Source organism: Euleptes europaea, chromosome 3 (assembly GCF_029931775.1).
Source record: "Euleptes europaea isolate rEulEur1 chromosome 3, rEulEur1.hap1, whole genome shotgun sequence".
NCBI classification, from domain to species: domain Eukaryota; kingdom Metazoa; phylum Chordata; class Lepidosauria; order Squamata; family Sphaerodactylidae; genus Euleptes; species Euleptes europaea.
In genome coordinates this window covers 37705375-37724102 of record NC_079314.1, presented here as the reverse complement: position 1 = coordinate 37724102, position 18728 = coordinate 37705375, and the positions used below count along the sequence as shown (strand labels likewise).

Here is an 18728-nt window from a genome sequence, read left to right as displayed (position 1 = left end):
CACTCAGTTTGGTGGCGCCCACAATGGGCAATATAGCATTTCTTTCCCCCTCAAATTGGCAGGAAAAGGCTATCAGTGAGTTGACTCCTATCATCATTGCCACTGAAGGTTCTAAATAAGGTAGCCCCTTGGGCACCAGCAGTTTCTAGCACTTGTTTTAGCTTGCTCCTGGCTGCCAGTGTCCCTTTAGCGTCCCTGGGAAATCTCACTGTAAAGTAAATGAGCCAAGGCACCTCGGGGGCTTCTTATTCTTCTCATCTTATTGTTCTTTTGACTTAAAGGTCTTGAACAGATCAGCTTGAGTAGTATTACAAGGACCCAGTCTGCTGGTAATTTGGTCCAATTTATTGTATATCTCCTGTAGAGTTTCAGCAATTAAAAAGGTTTGCGAAGTGAAAATCTGAAGTAAGTCTGGGGGATGAGTCATCAATTTAGCCTCTGTGTGCTTTGCTATATTCGGAGAGGACACATGGCTCAAGTCCATTACTGAATTCTGCCTCCCTTGTTCATGCTGCAAAGTCTCACATCTATTTGTGACAGGAAAAACGTCAAAAATTTCCTCCAATTTACATTGTTTACTTTGTTTCATTAAGGAGTCCGCTTGGTCGCTTGAATTGATCAAGATCCAACCCTCTTACAGGCAATCACCACAGCTAAATATTTAGTGACTGCTAAGGTAGTTAGGGCCCTGACCTGGATGGCCCAGGCTAGCCTGATCTTGTCAGATCTCAGAAGCTAAGCAAGGTCAGCCCTGGTTAATATTTGGATGGGAGACCACCAAGGAATACCAGGGTTGCTGTGCAGAGGAAGGCACTGGCAAACCACCTCTGTTAGTCTTTTGCCATGAAAACCCCAAAAGGGGTCACCATAAGTCGGCTGCGACTTGACGGCACTTTACACACACACACAAGGTAGTTAGGGCTGTATTCTATTGAAATGTTTCAGACAGATGCTTTGGTAAAATGATTGAGGACAACACTACTATGTATAGTATATACTGTCCGGTGATGTAAGTATTTAATGTCAGCATCTGCTTTGTTTCAGCTCCATTTTCAGTTTCCTGCAATGTAAACCTTATTGTTTTGTTTACTGCAGGGGTGGGGAACCTCAGGTCCGGGGGCCGTATGTGGTCCCCGAGGACATTTTTTGTGGCCCTCGGGAGCTCCGGGAACCCTGCCGCGGAGCTCGGGGGGGGGGGAGTGCAAGGAGACTGGGGCCCGGTTGCTTGGTGCTCCGTGTACCTCCGGGTGTGTGTGTGTGGGCGGGGGAGGTGGGGTGGCTGGGGCCCGGTCGCGCAGGCCAGCATGCGTGTGTGTGTGTGTGTGTGTGGGGGAGGCTTTTCTCTCTTCCTCTCTTTCTGTCACTCTTTCTCCTTTTTCTCCCTCTCTTCCTCCCTCTTTTTCTGTCTCTTTCTTTGTCTCCCTCCGTCCTTTTTTTTCTTTCCCTCCGTCCTTTTCTTTCTTTCTCCCCCTCTCTCCATTTCTTTCTCCCTTTCTCTCTCTTTCTCCCTCCCTCCTTTTTCCTCTTTCTCTGTTTTCCTTCCTCCCTTGCCAATCGACTGTGGGCTGCGCCCTCCTGGCGCCTTGTTTTCTGGGGCCCACCCCTGGCTGCCCTCCCACCTGGGAGGGGGGAGTGGGGGCGCCCTGCAGGCCTTCTCTGGGTGGCCTCCCCTGGGGTTGCCAACCTCCAGGTGGTGGCTGGAGACCTGGCAACCCTAGCCTCTCCCCCCCACGGGAGATCTACACCTGGTATGGCCCCCGAAAGATGTTATAAATGTGCAAATGGCCCTTGGCAGGAAAAAGGTTCCCCACCCCTGGTTTACTGGATGTCCCATTCTGTTGGTTGTATTTAACTAACACTGTGTAATCTGCCTTACTGTGTAATCTGCCTTGAGTCTTAGTGAGAAAGGCAGACTATAAATAACATCAATTTATAGTCTATAAGAACAAATAACATAAACAGGAGCATGGCGTCCTCTTCCATGCTCTGGGAGGCCCTCAGCTCCTTGGTTTACCAAGGAGCTAGGTGATAGTAAGTGAGCTGGAATATAACTAGAGCGACGTTAGTGGAAGATTTGGAATGAATCAGACAGCGCATATCATATTTGGGCTACTCATTTGCAGGCCCATGAGGTGGTGGTGATGGTAGCGAAGAAGACTTTCTTCTCTGCCACCATTCTGTCAGCAGAATCTCATCAAGCACAATCGTTGAAAGTGGTTCATGACTTGATAACACCTAAACCTGACCCTGCTGGCAATGAAAATTTGGCCTCCAGCTGTGATGTAAAATCTCTCATCCATTCCAACTTGAAGAAGAAGAGTTGGTTTTTATATGCCGACTTTCCCTACCACTTAAGGAAGAATCAAACTGGCTTACAATCACCTTCCCTTCCCCTCCCCACAACAGACACCCTGTGAGGTAGGTGGGGCTGAGAGAGCTCTAAGAGCTGTGACTAGCCCAAGGCCACCCAGCAGGCTTCATGTGTAATTCTCCAGATTAGCCTCTGCCTGAACCCTTGATTGATAAAATGAAATCTAGCCAAGAATTCTCTGTTTGCCAGTTTTTGTTGAATGATACTATTCCTGAAGTCATTTGAAAGGTGGCGGAATTTCTGATGGAAGTTGTCAATATTAGGACTAAAGTCTAATCCATATTTAAATCGAAAACGTATGGACAGTGAATTTTGTGTACTGCTTACGTCATGTTTCTGAGGATATACCAATAAAGGTCAATCAATTGATCGATGGATTGAGTCTTCCCTGAAGATCTTCAGGAGGGGCTGTGAGGCCGGCTTTTGCCAGGACTTTTGAAGGGGTTTGAACAGCAGGCATCTTTTCAGGGATAAGGGGGAGAGTTTTATCATTTGCCCTTTTATTTTGGTATTAATTGAAAATGTTTTTAACTACTATTGTAAGCCACCTTGAACCACAAGGAATGGATAGAAATAGAGAGAAATGTTTTAATTAATTAATAACAATAAATAAAGTATAGCACTATGAATGTGCACATCAACAAGGAAACTGATCTCTGTACCAAGCAACTTACAATTCTTAAAAAATCTATCACATTTTACTTCACTTTTCCTCAGGGTACATTACTCCCTTCCTAATATTTATCTTTACAACTACCCTGTGAGGTACATTAGGTTAAGTGAATGTGACTGGCCCAAGTTTCCCAAGACAGTTTTTTTTTTTAATGGAAGTCTGATGACTTGTACCCAGGTTACCTGATCCTAGTATCTAGCGCATTATTAACCACTACACCATACTGACTTTCTATTTCGTATGTTTTTATATCAAACTTATTTGGTATGTGTTGAGAATATTGTTTAAATTATTGCAATTTATTGCATCTGTTGCAAACAAACAAACAAACAAAAAGCCAGGATGGAACTGATGCATTAAGAATTCTACAGAGCCAGCGTGGTGTAGTGGTTAAGAGTGGTGGTTTGGAGCGATGGACTCTGATCCGGAGAACCGAGTTTGATTCCCCACTCCTCCACATGAGCAGTGGACACTAATCTGGTGAACTGGATTTGTTCCTCACTCCTCCACATGAAGCCAGCAGGGTGATCTTGGGCTAGTCACACTCTCTCAGCCCCACCTACCTCACAGGTTGTCTGTTGTGAGGAGGGGAAGGGATTGTAAGCCAGTTTGGTTCTTCCTTAAGTGGTAGAGAAAGTAGGCATATAAAAACCAACTCTTCTTCTTCTTCTACAGTGTTCTGTATTGTTTTAAAATTACTGAATTGTGTGCAGCATGTTGCTGATGTGCAACTAGCAGCAGCTTTTGGTTCCTTATATTCATGGCAAAATACAAACTTGTTGTGAATGCATTTACACTGGGTCCAAGATTCTTCTTGTGTGGCATTTTGCTACTGGGCAAGAGCCAGTAAAACGAACAAAAGACAATGCCGTCATATCACATCATGTTTGGCTTTTTTTTTTTTTTTTTTTTTGCAGCATTATATCCAAATCCACACATGTACATTGGCAATGCAGAAGGAGGAGAAATGAAATAATGGGAGCTGCAGCCAATGGCACATGCTCGACTTCTGGGATTAATTTTAGAATGTTCCCTTATTAAAATTCAGAAGGAAGGAAAAGATAAATGAATGGAGTAGTGGTAGAAATCCACTTGTCCCAAAGGAATAGCGGTAACTTTGTACTGTCAACGTGCCACAAAGGACAGTAGGTTAGGATGTGGGTACAGCCACTTGCCTTTTGATGTGGTGACAGCCATGATCATGATGGGGACCCCAATAACTGAAGAGAGCACCCAGATGCAAACGTTGATGAGCTTGGCTTTAGCCGGGGTCCGGAAATCCAAGGCTTTGACCGGATGGCAGACTGCTATGTACCGGTCGACGCTCATCATGGTGAGGGTGAAGATGCTGGTGAACATGTTATAGTAATCAATAGAGAGGACCACCTTGCAGAGCAGCTCCCCGAAGGGCCAGGTGGACATGAGGTATTTTGCACTTTGAAAAGGCAGTGTGCTGGTGGCCAAGGCATCAGCCAGGGCCAGGTTGAAGATGTAGATATTGGTGGCTGTTTTCATCTTGGTGTACCTGCAGAAATGAGATAAAAGGGAAGGATGTTTGTTGCAGCTGATGTTGGTTAGGTAGCCCAACGAGGAGGAAGACATGTTCTTGGGACTGAAGACGAGCCTTCAAACCTATCAGCACTTCCAAATTTATCATGGTGGCCTTGCTCTGCTCTTTACAAGAAAATCTATGTTACATAATACATATAATTCATTCTCCATCCGTACACTGACCATACCTCATATCTATTTTTGTAGTATCCACAGTCCTCATGGGGGAGAAGACTGGCCTCTACAAGGCAAAACCTAAACTGACTTTTTCCCCAAGGCCGCTCCACCCAGACTTTAATCACCAGCATGGTGTGGCTCCATCTTATGGAGGCAGAATTGTTGCTACTTGCTGGTAATGGGAGGCATTGATCCTGCAAACTGTGGCAATGCTGCAACTTCATCATAGGATTCTCTTGTCTCTACAAGCTCTGAACCAACCCAGTTGGGGTTATAGGGTAGTATTTCTAACCTTGACTATGTGAAAGGCAATGATAAATCTGCCAACTGAAGCTACTGGTAAAATCCCCCTGCTCTGGGAAGCAGGGTAAGAAAACCACTTTCCCTTACTGAGAGCTCTTTGATTGGGTCAGATCATATTCTGAGGACCCTGAGCTAATGTTATAGTTGACATAGATATGGTTTTCTTTTTTTAAAAAAATCTAGTCATTTCATCTTTTTATTAAGTGAACCTTTCATTATTTCTGAATTGTACTTATATGGCATTTTATAGTTTACTTAGGGCTTGTATTGGGTAACCAGCCTGAGACAGTCTAACAGACTGTTGTGCTTTATGGACTATACTGCTTAGAATAAAGTAAAGGTGAGGTACCTTGTCAAAAGCCTTTTGAAAGTCCAGGTCATAATGGCTACCAGGTCACTGCTATCTACACGTTTGTTCACTTTCTCAAAGAATTCCAAAAGGTTGTTTAGGCAAGACTTCCCTTTGCAGAAGCCATATTGTTTTCCCCTTTGCAGCCTTTGTTCCCCTAATAATTCTATCTTTCATTACAGTTTCTACTAATTTACCTGGGATAGACAGTCCACCTGGCTTGTAATTTTCTGATTTCCCTCTGGAACCCTTTTTAAAAACTGGTGTAACATTTGCTACTCCTGAGTCTCCTGGTTACAGTGGTTGATTTTAGTGACAAGTGGCATATATGGGTTAGTAGATCAACAATTTCACATTTGAGTTCCCTTAGGTGCATGCTCATCAGGACCCAGAGATTCAATGTCTTTAATTTCCCCAATAGGTCTAGAATGTCATCTCTAGTCACTTATCTATGGATTTGACTTTCTTGGGTTTCTGTTTCAGCTTCCTTCTAACTAGTTCCCTCATTTTTGTTAAGTTCCCTCTTTTGAAATAAAATTTTACTGTTATTTTGAAATCAAATGTTACTGTTAGGGACTTTAGGGTAACTTTCCATTGGCAAAATGTTGAACTTAATAGTATGGTAGCCATCGTTCCCAACTGGTGCAACAACGTTTGTGTCTCTCACCAGGTCTTGACCACCAAGTCCAAGATCACTATACTGCTGGTTGGCTCTGTGACCAACTATTCCAGTGCACAGTCATGTATGATGTTTAGTAACCTCTTTCTATAGCATGATTCGAGCACATATTTACCCAGTCAGTGAAGGTAGGTGAAGTCACCCAGTATCACAACATTATCTGCCTTCGTCACCTCTCTTACTGCCTTTTCCATCTCAAAATCAGCCTGACGGGTTTGATCAGGTGGGCAATAGTAGATCCCCACTTTTAGGTAACTCTTAGGATTTAGTATCTTCACCCATAACTGATCTGTTGGGGACTTCATTCCCCTAGTGATTTTAGCTTTTCCCCTCTATGTCCTCTTTGATATACACCTCCCTCAACACATCCCTCCCTGTCCTGTTGATAGAACTTACGACCATAGCCCGCTGATTTTCCCCATTCCACTATGTTTCTGAAACACCCACTATATCTAAATTGTCATTTAGCAACAAGCACTCTGGCTCCCCCATCTTGACTCAGAAGCTTCTAGCATTGCCCCATAGACAGCTATAGCGCATTTCCCTCTCCAACAAACCTCACTCCCTTTGTCTCCACTTGATTTTATGACCACTGATACCACCAATTGCTCTATCTCATTTACTTTGCCCACTGTAATTTCTCCTGGAGGGGAGGTATCAGACTTGAAGGTTGCCATATTATTGCATTTTTCTCCACCAGTCTTGGTTTTCTTAATTTATTCTTAGTGGAAAAGAAATTGTGCATTAAAAATGGATTTGATTCCTTTAATTATTCAAATAGTGAAGGAGTACTTTGTTGTTCTGGTAGAGAAAGAAATTAACATCTCTAACATGCTTTCCCTTCCCCCACCCCCCGTTTGTGTTGGTGGCCCAATCTTTCTATTACTCTGCAAAGTGCCTGTCTTTCTACTGCGTACTTTACAGGGAATAAGCAGAATAAAATTACAGTCCAAACCTTATAATGTCTGCTCTTAGAGTAGTCATATCAAGAAAATCTTTTTTGTGGGCTGCAATCCTGCAAATGTATGTATATTTATGACCAATTTGAATCAAAGCGCAGATACTTTATGCAAAATTGTAGAGGGGTAAACCCCACTAAATCCATTGGATCATCTGACTGTTCTGAAGTCACAGGTCTGAGGATGAAATGCCAAGAGCACGATAATTTGGGTTGGATCCAGACAGCCCATTCCTGAGCTGGAAGGATGAAAGTCCTTAGGAGGCAGGCCAGGGCATGTGCTGGCATCCGGACTGCGTGAGCTGGTGCCCGGGCCACTTGTGCTGCCCAGAGTGGCATTGACACCGGCATTGTGGTGCTCACACCAGCCTCCCCATGCTACCATGGCAGCGTAGCTGTAAGTGCTCCTATGGCAGAACAGAACTTTCCAGCCTACCCCCTCCCACTGCAGCCCGGGGACAAGAGGACCCTGAGGAATAACATGATCTGCAGCAGGAAAGAGGAATTTGCGGAAATTGCCAATTTAGTCTGGATTCAGCACTATGACTGTCTTCCACTAAGATGGTTCCTGTAACTCTCCTCAACTCTGTCTTCCTTTGATAGAAAGAGAATTACTTTTGCCAGTAGAGAAAGACATCTTTCAACAAATGAAAGATGTCTTTCTGTCTTGGAGAATTGTTAGAAAAGAATCATAGAATCCAGTTTATGGGAAAGGAGTTGTAAGATCTTTCCCTGTGGCTGCCAAGCTTGCTCAGCCATTAAAGCCACAGTAGAAAATATCGTAAGCAGCTGCTTGGATGATTTATGGAGAATGCAGTACCGAAACCTTTGGTAAGAACATGTATTATATATTTATTTCCTTCATTTTTACCCTATTCTCCCCCAACTGGGAACCATTCTCCTCTTCTCCATTTTATCTTCACAACAATCCTGTGAGGTAGATTGGGTTAACAATCCCTAGGTCACCCAGCCAGATTTAAAACTGGCTCTCCCAGATCCTAGTCTGGCATTCCACATTGGCTGTACGTTCAATTTGGGAGTAGCAAGCCTAATACCGGATAAAGATTAAAAATGAAATCCAGGTGACAGGCATCTCTGATGATGAAGAAGAAGAGTTGGTTTTTATATGCCGACTTTCTCTACCAGTTAAGGGAGACTCAAACCAGCTGACAATCACCTTCCCTTCCCCTCCCCACAACAGACACCCTGTGAAGTAGGTGGGACTGAGAGAGCTCTAACAGAGCTGTAACTTGCCCAAGGTCACCCAGCTTGCTTCGTGTGTAGGAGTGGGGAAACAAATCCAGTTCACCAGATTAGCCTCAGCTGCTCATGTGGAGGAGTGGGAAATCAAACCAGGTTCTCCAGATCAGACTCCACCGCTCCAAACCACCGCTCTTAACCACTATACCAGTATGGGGAATTTGAAATATGTGTCTGGGATTTTCACTGTAAAAACTGGCATGGAAAATATGCCATTAGTTAGTACCCTGGATTTGGTAGATGAATAAAGAATTCTAATCCACTTCACAAATTCATGAGGAAAACCAAATTTAGTCAATGTAGCAAAGATAAATTTCCAGTATATTTTGTCAAAAGTTTTTTTGGAATCAAGTGAGAGAATGGCAACTTGATTGGCTCTCCTACTATTTAAAGTGATCAGATTAGTGACCAACCTAAAATGATCAGAGCCTTGCCTACCTTGTATAAACCCTATCCAGTCTACTTGTACTAAAGTTGTAGCAACCTTTTGGAGTATGTTAGTAAGAATAGTGGTTAATAGCATCCACATTAATTAAAGAAATAGGCTGAAAATATGCACACTACGGTCTTTGCTGGGTTTAGTGATCACAGTGATATAGATAGACATAATATAACAATGATGACAATGAGCCAGATTCAAAAATCTCGTTATATAATTGATAAAGTTTTGGAGTTAAGAAATCTACAAAGGTTTTATACTGTTCAATAGGCAACCCCTCTGGTCCTGGAGATTTGCCACTCATATTCATTATCACCGCTTTTAATTTATCCATGCATAAAGGTTCAGCAAGAATATATTGCTGAAAAATATCAAAACTTTGAAAGCCACAGTGAGGGGAAAATGTTTCCAAATCTTTTTTTGTAAATTATTTTCCTTTACTGTACAATTCAGAATACTACTTATAAAACTGTAAAATTATTTCACTTGAGGCAGTATGTGTTATATTCTTCTCATCATTGATCAAAGGAATATAGCTTTTATTCTTTTGCTGACTTAAACAATGTGCTACAGTTTTACTTGGTCTCTCTCCACTTTCCAATCACAATCAATGATATTGTGCAGTGGCGTAGCGTGGGTTGTCAGCACCCGGGGCAAGGCAAGTAATTTGCGCCCCCTAACCCGTGGATTTTAGCACTCGAGTCTCTTCCACTAGATTAGTTAAAGAAACCCTTACCCCCTAAGCACATGTATTGTTTGTGCTGATGTAATTAAAGTAAAATGACTGAACCTGGGGCCTTCGGTATACCAAGCAGCTGTGGGACTTGCAAATACCTCTGTACTTAATAATTTGTGTTTAAGAGGTGTTTGGAAGATGCAATACAAACCTTATGCCTGCTTGTCTTTGGGCCATACTCCTCCTGTGTTGTTTAGGTGGAAAGCAGCCACTGGCTTCCTTTTGGGACTTCATGTACCCCCCCCCATTCATTTTCATATGCCCAAAACATATATTTACTGTTTACTGATATGATGCTTGCTATACACCTCTGTGCACATCCTGGCCACAGGAGGCAAAGATGTATAGTAAATTGGCCCATGCTGCAAAACTAAATTAACTGTATACAATTCAAATTCACCAATTAGTAATAAGTGGAAGATGAGTTTGAAAAAGAAAAGTCCAGGAGGCAATTCTCACTAAGCATCAAATTCTAATCCACAAGTGGTTTCTCTAACAATGTGTGTGTGTGTGTGTAAAGTGCCGTCAAGTCGCAGCCGACTTATGGCAACCCAGAGGCCACTTACCGGCATCATCTTCGCCCCGAACCGCATTGAGGCGGGTGGCGCCGGCTCTCACCACCCGGGACCGAGGCGGAGACCAACGGCCGAGGCCTGGAGGAGTGCGGCGGCCTCGCGTGCCCAGGAACCTGTTGCAGGCGGCGCTCCCGGGCCGGTGGGACGGCCCTCGCGGGACCGGCGCCTCTCTCAGGGCCCAGCGCCGCCCCGCGCCCTTCAGCTTTGTCTCGCCTTCGCCCCCCACCCCTCCTTCCCCGCCGCCTCTGCTCGCCACAAACAAGACGGCCGCCGCCCTCCAGCCTCCTCTGAAACTCCCCCCCCCTTCCGCTGGCCCGGCAGGGAGGAGCTGCTGAGTCCCACCCCCAAGGTGGGCTGGGCCGGGTGAGGCCGACGCTGTGGGCTCCGCCGTGCGGCCCTGCCTCAGCGGCGAGGGGGAGGGAGATTAATGCCTGAGGCGGCCCTGCCGTGAGTTGGGGAGCGGGGCCGCGGCTTTCCCGCCCCCTGGAGGCCTGCTGAGAGTTTGAAAATGTTATACAAAAAACACCGCTTTGAAAGGGTTTTTTGGATACCGCGGCTTATGAATGGTTGGAAGACGTCTTCACTGCAGTGAGAGAGAGTGAGTGAGTGAGCCAGGCAGGGGCAGAGAGCTGCGAGTGCGCCCCCCCAGATGTTGCGCCCGGTGCGGCCGGCCCCCCCTGCACCCCCCACGCTACGCCACTGATATTGTGGCAACTTAAAGACAAACCCTCCCAGAGATTTTACGCAGAAATTTTATTAGGATACAATCTAGTGATTCTTGGCAGGCCTCTATCCATAATGGAGCTCCGTATAGCATCTGTGTTGCTACTTTAGAGTTGAATACTGTAAATGCTGCATGAAGATTTTGCTAACATAACATATTGTGTTACATATCATGTTAAAAAAATTGGCTTATTATGGGTGGCTTATTATTATTTATAAACCACCATTCTGAGGCATATTGTGCTTTCACTGATAGTATATCATTTAATTCATATTTAACTTTTTTGCAATTCCCAATAAAGATCTGGTGTGGGAGACATAGCAAACTGGCTTAAAAGATATGCCAATCTATCTTTCAATGTTATTCCTTTCATTTCTCTAAGCTTCTTCTTATTACCGGTAGATGCAAATGCAATTATTTCCCCTCTAATAAAAGCCTTACAAGCATCCCATTCAATAGCATGAGTATGAGCTATTCCTTGATTTATATTAAAATATCCTGATAACTCAGTAATCATCTGATTTTTAAAAGTTTCATAATTAAGAAGAGAAACACTAAGACACCCTAAACCAGGTGGGGCATCAGAGAAGCTGAAACATGAAAGTAGTCTAACTGGAAGCAATTATGATGCACGGAAGATATAAAGGTATAATCTCTGTCCATTGGGTGCAATATACGTGAGATAGCAATTAAATCTAGCTCAGCCATATAGGCTTTAAGCGTAGATCTCACCAAAGAATATTCTTTGCGTGGGGGACTGCTTCAAATCCAAAGCTGTATCTAGTATGTCATTAAAATCTCTCCCCACCAACAGGTAGTCATATGGAAAATTTACCAAGTGGCTGAAACATTGATGAAATGTTTCTGGAGACTCCACATTTGGATCATACGTATTAATCCTAACAATGATACAATCAGAACTTTTCACTACCAAAATAATAAACTCTAATCTGGAGAACCGGGTTTGATTCCCCACTCCTCCACATGAGGCCTGCTCACAGCCCATTCGTAAACTCTGAGGACGAAAGACCTCAGGAGGCCAGGAAAGGGCTGCGCTGGCATTGGGGGCCCCTGTTCTGGTGCCCGGGCTACTTACGCTGCCATGAGTGGCCCCAACACTGGCGGGGAGGCACGGATGCCAGTCTCCTGGCGCTGCTGTGGCAGCGCCATCCAGGGACGCTGGCTGGGCCTTCTGCCAGTGTCCCACCCGCATAAAGGCCTGCACTGGCATTCTGGGGTGTGTGCCAGTATCCCGGGGGTATTCCTGGGGCGTGCCGGGGGCAGAGCTGCCTGTAGGCAGCTCCCTGTCCTCTTTCGGGCCAGGATGCCGGTGCTGAGAATGGTGGTGCTGCGACTGCTGATTTGCAGGCGCAGCCTTGCTATTCTCTATGGGGCATTAGCCCCATTTAAACTTTAAAAAGCCAGCAAAAGGCTTTTTTAAGGCTTTTGGTGGCTGGGAAACGGGTTAGGAGGTGCCAAGGCGGTGCCTCGTCCATGCCGTCCCCTGCTGCCGAAAGCTTAGGAATGGGCTGTCAGTGACCTTGCGGCAGTCACAGTTCTCTTGGAACTCACATGCAGGCAATGAGAAACCACCTCTGAACATGTCTTGCCTTGAAAACCCTACAGGGTTACCATAAGCCAGCTGTGACTTGACAGCACTTTACACTCACACACACACACACACACAAACAAACAATCGGTAAAGTATTTACTATAAAAATAATGGGAAATATTTATGAAGTAAAAATTACTAAGACAAGCAAAAAAAGAGGAAAATATCTCTATAAACTAACCAACACTTATGTAAAAAAGCCTATTTCCATCCCTAAACAAAAAATAAAAAAATAATGTAGAAAAAGAAAAAAGAAAAAACACAAAAATAAACAAATTAAACAACAACATTTTTTTTCGCTTCCAGGTAAGATGTCAGAGTTTCCTGCAGTACCGGCTATTCCCATTCTTAATTATGTAGGTATATATGGACCAATTCCAATAATGACAGATTAAAACAAATTAAACAAGGGAGGAGTCACAGAAATGCTTGTTTAATGCATGAAAAGTCAATAAAAATAGACAGAAAGAGAAATATGGCGAGAGGCCCGACTGTTATCGATAAGCTGGAGGTAGGCCCAGTCAGTTAAAACAGGGGACACAGAAAAGGGAAAAAATAGCTCTACTCTAAGCTGAGCCAATTAATATAGAAGTGGACAATCTAATATTCTTTAAATGATTGCAACTAGAATTTTTCTTCAAAAGACTGCAATAGGTTATTCATTTCTCTGCCGTAAAGACAGTATTTGGAACAGCAGAGAAAGCAAAATTTGGATTTGAACCCCAGTCTCCCTTGGTCCCTCCCTGACACTGACATTCCACCACAGTGTTATGTGTCCCCACCATATATGATAACTGAGCATGGCATTAATGTGGCTTTGATCACTAACCCTGGTTAATGCTAAATACTTGAACGTCATCCCGCCCATTGGTGTAGCTTTTGCCATTGGTGAGGAATGCTATTTAATCAATTTTACACTGGTGCTACCTAATCTGTGAAATGAGTAGATGAACAACATCACATGAAGTGGCATGATATTGAGTCAGATCCTTGGTCTAGCAAGGTTAGTGTTGTCTACTCTAACTGGCAGTAGTTCTCAGTGGTGTCAGACTGAGATCTTTCACATCACCTGCCACCTGGTTCTTTTAACTGGGGATGCTGGGGGGGGGGGATTGAACCTGAGACTTTCTGCATGCAAAACAAATGCTCTACCATTGAGCCACAGTCCCTTCCCTTCCTCTCAGAAAGCTTCATCCTGTTATCTGGAAAGCAAACCAGTTGTTTAGAAAATTCAAAAAGAGCTATTTCTTTAGGAATGGTTCTTTTGCTTTTCTTTGGTAATATTTCAAATGGAATCAGTTTTTGCTTTCTCTGTAGCCCCAGAGTAGTCATGCAGCCTCCTTCGCAAGGCTGGCTGATTTCCTTGTCTTCTCTTTGTAAATCTAATTCTCCCCCAGACTAAATTAGTATTAACTATTGTTTTATTTTCTGCCAGGTTTGCTTTCAGAAATCTCTTTGGTTACCATGGGAAACTGGTCTCCTGGAAATTTCATGATTAACAATAATCATTTGAAATTTTACCGTCTCTCAAAAGATGTTACAAGGTTTGCATAACAAAGCCCACACTGAACTGACTGCCTCTTCTCAGCAGTTTTTAAAGTTACATAGCAGTTGCTTGGGCCTTGTCTGGTCTGAGGGCAGTGTCCCTGCCGGCGACCCTCTCCAGGAGAGCCGGTGCAAAAGGGCCCCAGGAGCCAGAGATTCCAGTGACCCAGGAGCCAGAGATTCCAGACCTATCCAGTGGCCCACCACTCTATCAGGGGGTGGCAGATGAGCCACGAAGCAAAATAGCAAACCAGAGGGGTATGTAGGAAGTGGCAGAGAGGTTTCTGGGGGGAGAGGTCATGGCAAGGATGGCGCAGTGGCGGCCCGATTCACCACGCAGCCAGTCAATAGGGGGAAAGTTAACCAAGAGAAGAAGAAGAATCAAACTGGCTTATAATTACCTTCCCCTCCCCACAGTAGACACCCTGTGAGGTAGGTAGGGCTGAGAGAGTGTGACTAGCCCAAGGTCACCCAGCTGGCTTAATGTACAGGAGTGGGGAAACAAATCCAGTTCACCAGATTAACCTCTGCCACTCATGTAGAGGAGTGGGGAATTAAACTCGGTTCTCCAGATCACATCCCACCGCTCCAAACCACCACTCTTAACCACTACACCACAGTGGGCCCCAAGGGTCTGTCTGCAGCCATTGGTGGTGGCAGGAATTGGGGAGGAACATCTGGCGGCGATCCAACCTCCAGCCTGTACCTCACTAACTGCTGGGCCCGATATGGCCTCTTTTGGAGAGTGGGGAGAGGGCACAGGTGAGGGCAGCCTCCTTAGGGCCATGGGGGCAGAGAGAACAGTCCTTTAAGAAAGAAGGGGAGGTGGTGCTTGAGGATGGGAAAACCCTTCAGTCAGCCCATTGGCAGAAGAACCTACCACTCCACTAGGGCCCACCCTAGTGAAGAGGAAGTGGGTGAATCGCGGGGTGACTCGCCCCCAGTGATCCCTTTAAAAGGCAAATCCAGGGAGACTCAGGAAGGAAAGGCCAGACCTATCCCAAGAGCTCCAGGCAGGAGCAGCAGAGGCACCAAGGTCAAGAGTCCCCCCTGCCCCTGTTCAGTTCTGGGACTGGCCTTATGAAAGCAGACACTGGAGGGTGTAACAGCTCTGGACTTCAGCCAGACCCTGCAAGAGTTTTACAGGCCTTCATTCAGATCAGGGCTTGGGGCAGAAGAAAAAGGAGTTTAACCTTTTACTGTTGCAGGGTTTCATCTACAGAAACTAACAATTGCTGTACTTTTATAAATCTTGGAAGATTTTTTTAAATTAAGGAAACAAAAAGGTGACTATTGATTTCTCCTACCACAGCGAACAACCTCAAGAATGGAGCCAGTGTTGTGTATTAGTTAGCATGTCAGACTAGGGTCTAGGAGACCCAGTTTCAAATCCCCATTCTCCTTTGGAAGCTGACTGGATGACCTTGAGCCAATCACTTTCTCTCACTGGGAAAATTCCTAGGGCATCATGGATAGGGTTGCCAGCACCGGGTCGGGAAATACCTGGAGAATTTGGGGGCAGAGCCTGTTGAGGGCAGGGTTTGGGGAAGGGAAGGACTTCAATGCCATAAAGTCCAATTGCCAAAGCGGCCGTTTTCTCCAGGTGAACTGATCTGTACTGGCTGGAGATCAGTTGTAATAGCAGGAAATCTCCAACTAGTACCTGGAAGTTGGCAACCCTAATCATGGAGGATGTTAAATCATACCCCCTGTTTCCATCTTCCCCGGGAACTGCCCCTAGAATCACCTGGCATTTGCTGGCACAGAGTTGGCAACTTTAATGTTGAAGTTGGCCTATGAAAAAGAAGAAGAGTTGGTTTTTATATGCCGACTTTCTCTACCACTTAAGGGAGATTCAAACCAGCTTACAATCACCTTCCCTTCCCCTCCCCACAACAGACACCCTGTGAGGTAGGTGGGGCTGAGAGAATGTGACTTGCTCAAGGTCACGCAGCTGGCTTCATGTGTAGGAGTGGGGAAACAAATCCAGTTCACCAGATTAGCCTCCGCCGCTCATGTGGAGGAGTGGAGAATCAAACCCGGTTCTCCAGATCAGAGTCCACCGCTCCAAACCACCGCTCTTAACCACTACACCACGCTGGAAGATGGTCTGGAAATGCCAACTGGTTTGGAATGTGGCAGCCAGAATGCTAACTAGGGCTCAAAACAACAGGCAGGTTAAATCATTATTATACTAAGTGTTTTGCTTTCCAGTTTTCTCTCATGCCCAAATCAAAGGGCAGTTTTTGACTTCTGAGCTCCTTAACAGTTTTGCTGCAAGGTATAGCTTGCATTCAGATACACCCGGCTGATTTTATTCTGTTAAAATTTTTATGCCCCATCTTTCCCTCAGCCCAGGGGGGCTTTCAGAAAAAAGCATGACATAACTCTCCCCAACAAATATGCAGCCCACACCCCTAGCAAAAAAGACTAGCCTGCAGCACCTCCTAAACACCTCTAGAAACAGTGCCCCTCACCTCCTCAGGAAGCACATTCTACAGCAGGGGTCTTGAACTTATTTGTTACGAGGGCCAGATATGACATAAATGTCACTTGGTTGGGCCAGGCCATGCCTCGCCGGCCTAGATTGAGAAGGGGGTGGCTGCCTTGGCTGGCGAGCCTGCAACGGGCTTGCTAGCCCAGATCAGGATTGGGTGGGTGGCTGCTTTGGCTGGCTCGCGGGCCAGATAAGCACTCTCAAGGGGCCGTATGAGGCCCGTGGGCTGTATGTTTGACACCCCTGTTCTATAGGGTGGGATAAGAGGACAAGTCCTCTTATGAATTACCGGTAAAAGTTGGTAAAATTAAAAGTTGGTCAAACGGCAGGAAGCAGAGAGTAGGAATAAATGGACTATTCTTGCAATTGAGAGACGTGAACAGTGGGGTCCCATGAGGATCGGTATTGGGACGAGTACTATTTAATTTGTTCTTAAGCTATTTGGAATTGGGGCTGAGCAGTGTAGTTTGCAGATAATACCAAATTATTCAGGATGGTGAAAAGCAAGGTGGATTGAGCTTCAGGAGGATCTCCACAAATCGGGTGTGGGTAACAATGTGGCAAATGAGGTTCAGTGTGGGTAAGTGTAAGGTGATACATACTGGAACAAAAAAAAAATCCTGATTTTAAATATATGCTGATGGGGTCTGAAATAGCTGAGACTGAAAGAGATGTTGGGGTTGTAGTGGAAAGCTCAATGAAGATGTCAACCCAGTGTGCTGAAGCAATGAAAAAGACAACATTCATAAAAGGAATGACTAGGATAGAGACTGAAAAATAAAACAGCCAAATTATAATGTGTGTGTTGAGTGTTAAGTGCTGTCAAGTCGCTTCCAACTTATGGCGACCCTATGAATCAATGTCCTCCAAAAAGTCCTATCGTTAAGAGCCTTGCTCAGGTCTTGCAAACTGAGGGCCATGGCTTCCTTTATAGAGTCTATCCACCTCATGTTGGGTCTTCCTCATTTCCTACTGCCTTCAACTTTTCCTAGCATTATTGTCTTTTCCAGTAACTATTGTCTTCTCATAATGTGACCAAAGTATGATAGCCTCAGTTTAATCATTTTAGCTTCTAGGGACAGCTCAGGCTTGATTTGATCTTGAACACACTTATTAGTTGTTGCTTTTTTGCAGACCATGGTATCTGTAACACTCTCCTCCAACACCACATTTCAAAGGAATCTACTTCCTTCCTGTCAGCTTTCTTCATTGTCCTGCTTTCACTCCCATACATAGTAATAGGGAATACTATGGCATGAGTTAACTTGATCTTGGTTGCCAGCAACGCATCCTTATGCTTAAGAATCTTTTCTAGCTCCTTCATGGCAGCCCTTCCCAGTCTCCTTTTGATTTCTTAGTTGCAGTCTCCCTTTTGGTTGATGGAACATTGTAATGCCCTTATATAAAGCCATGGCATGGCCTTATTTGTAATACTGTATTTCAAAAAAGATGTTGCAGAGCTGGAAAAAGTACAAAGGAAGCCAACCAAGATGATTGGGAGTTGGGGGTGGGTTGGACTACATTTCCTATAAGGAAAGGCTGGAGTGTGGGCCTTTTCAGTCTTGAAAAAGGACCGCTAAGGATGGTTTATAAAATTATGCCCAGGGTAGAGAAAGTGGATAGGCAGTTTTGGAAAGATTCTCCATTTCCAATTTAGGAAAACTTTGACTGCCAAGCAATGTAAGGGGAGGGGGACCCTCTAATGAATGCAGCACAAGCTCTTCCTTTAGGGATGATGTGTCACATTGATTTTAATCTGCAGCACACTATGCACATGGCCAACAGAATAGCAATGTTTTGCTAGCTGAATTCCAGCCAGGAGCCTCTGGCCAGTGAGATGTATCAGTACATGAATGCTGTAAAGAATATCATTAATTTGTACTAGAAACACACTGTACTTGGGACCGGAATGGTCAATGTATAAGACTCAGATGAAATAACTATTTTCTTTGTTCTGCTCTACCTCTCTTCCCAGTCTCTTTAGTCAAATACTGAATAAGTATTATCTGAACAAATAACTACTGAGAGAATATACTACCCTTATTAGCTAAGCAACAGAATGAAAACCCAGCCTAGATTTGCTTACTGGGAACTCTACTAAAAGAAACTGTGGATTCTCATATCATTTGGGCCTTTTTTTTACCATGTCAAATGAGCGTTTGATAATGTGGTGGCAGGGAGGTCCAGATCCGTTCCATGCACCTTCAACATTACTCTGCATGTGTGCTTCAGACACTCAGCTAATTGATTTTATTTGTATTTGGTCAAAGTATTTCTAG

At 44.6% G+C, this 18728-nt stretch overlaps 1 protein-coding gene across 1 annotated transcript in view; it reads right to left on the bottom strand.

Moving 5' to 3' along the window:
• OPRD1 (opioid receptor delta 1) overlaps positions 1–18728 on the bottom strand; it is a 44181-nt gene that overhangs the window by 1016 nt on the left and 24437 nt on the right. Inside the window, exon 2 of the mRNA XM_056846096.1 lies at positions 4220–4569. Within this exon, the coding sequence (XP_056702074.1) occupies positions 4220–4569 (350 nt within the window). The remainder of the gene's footprint in view (positions 1–4219; positions 4570–18728) is intronic.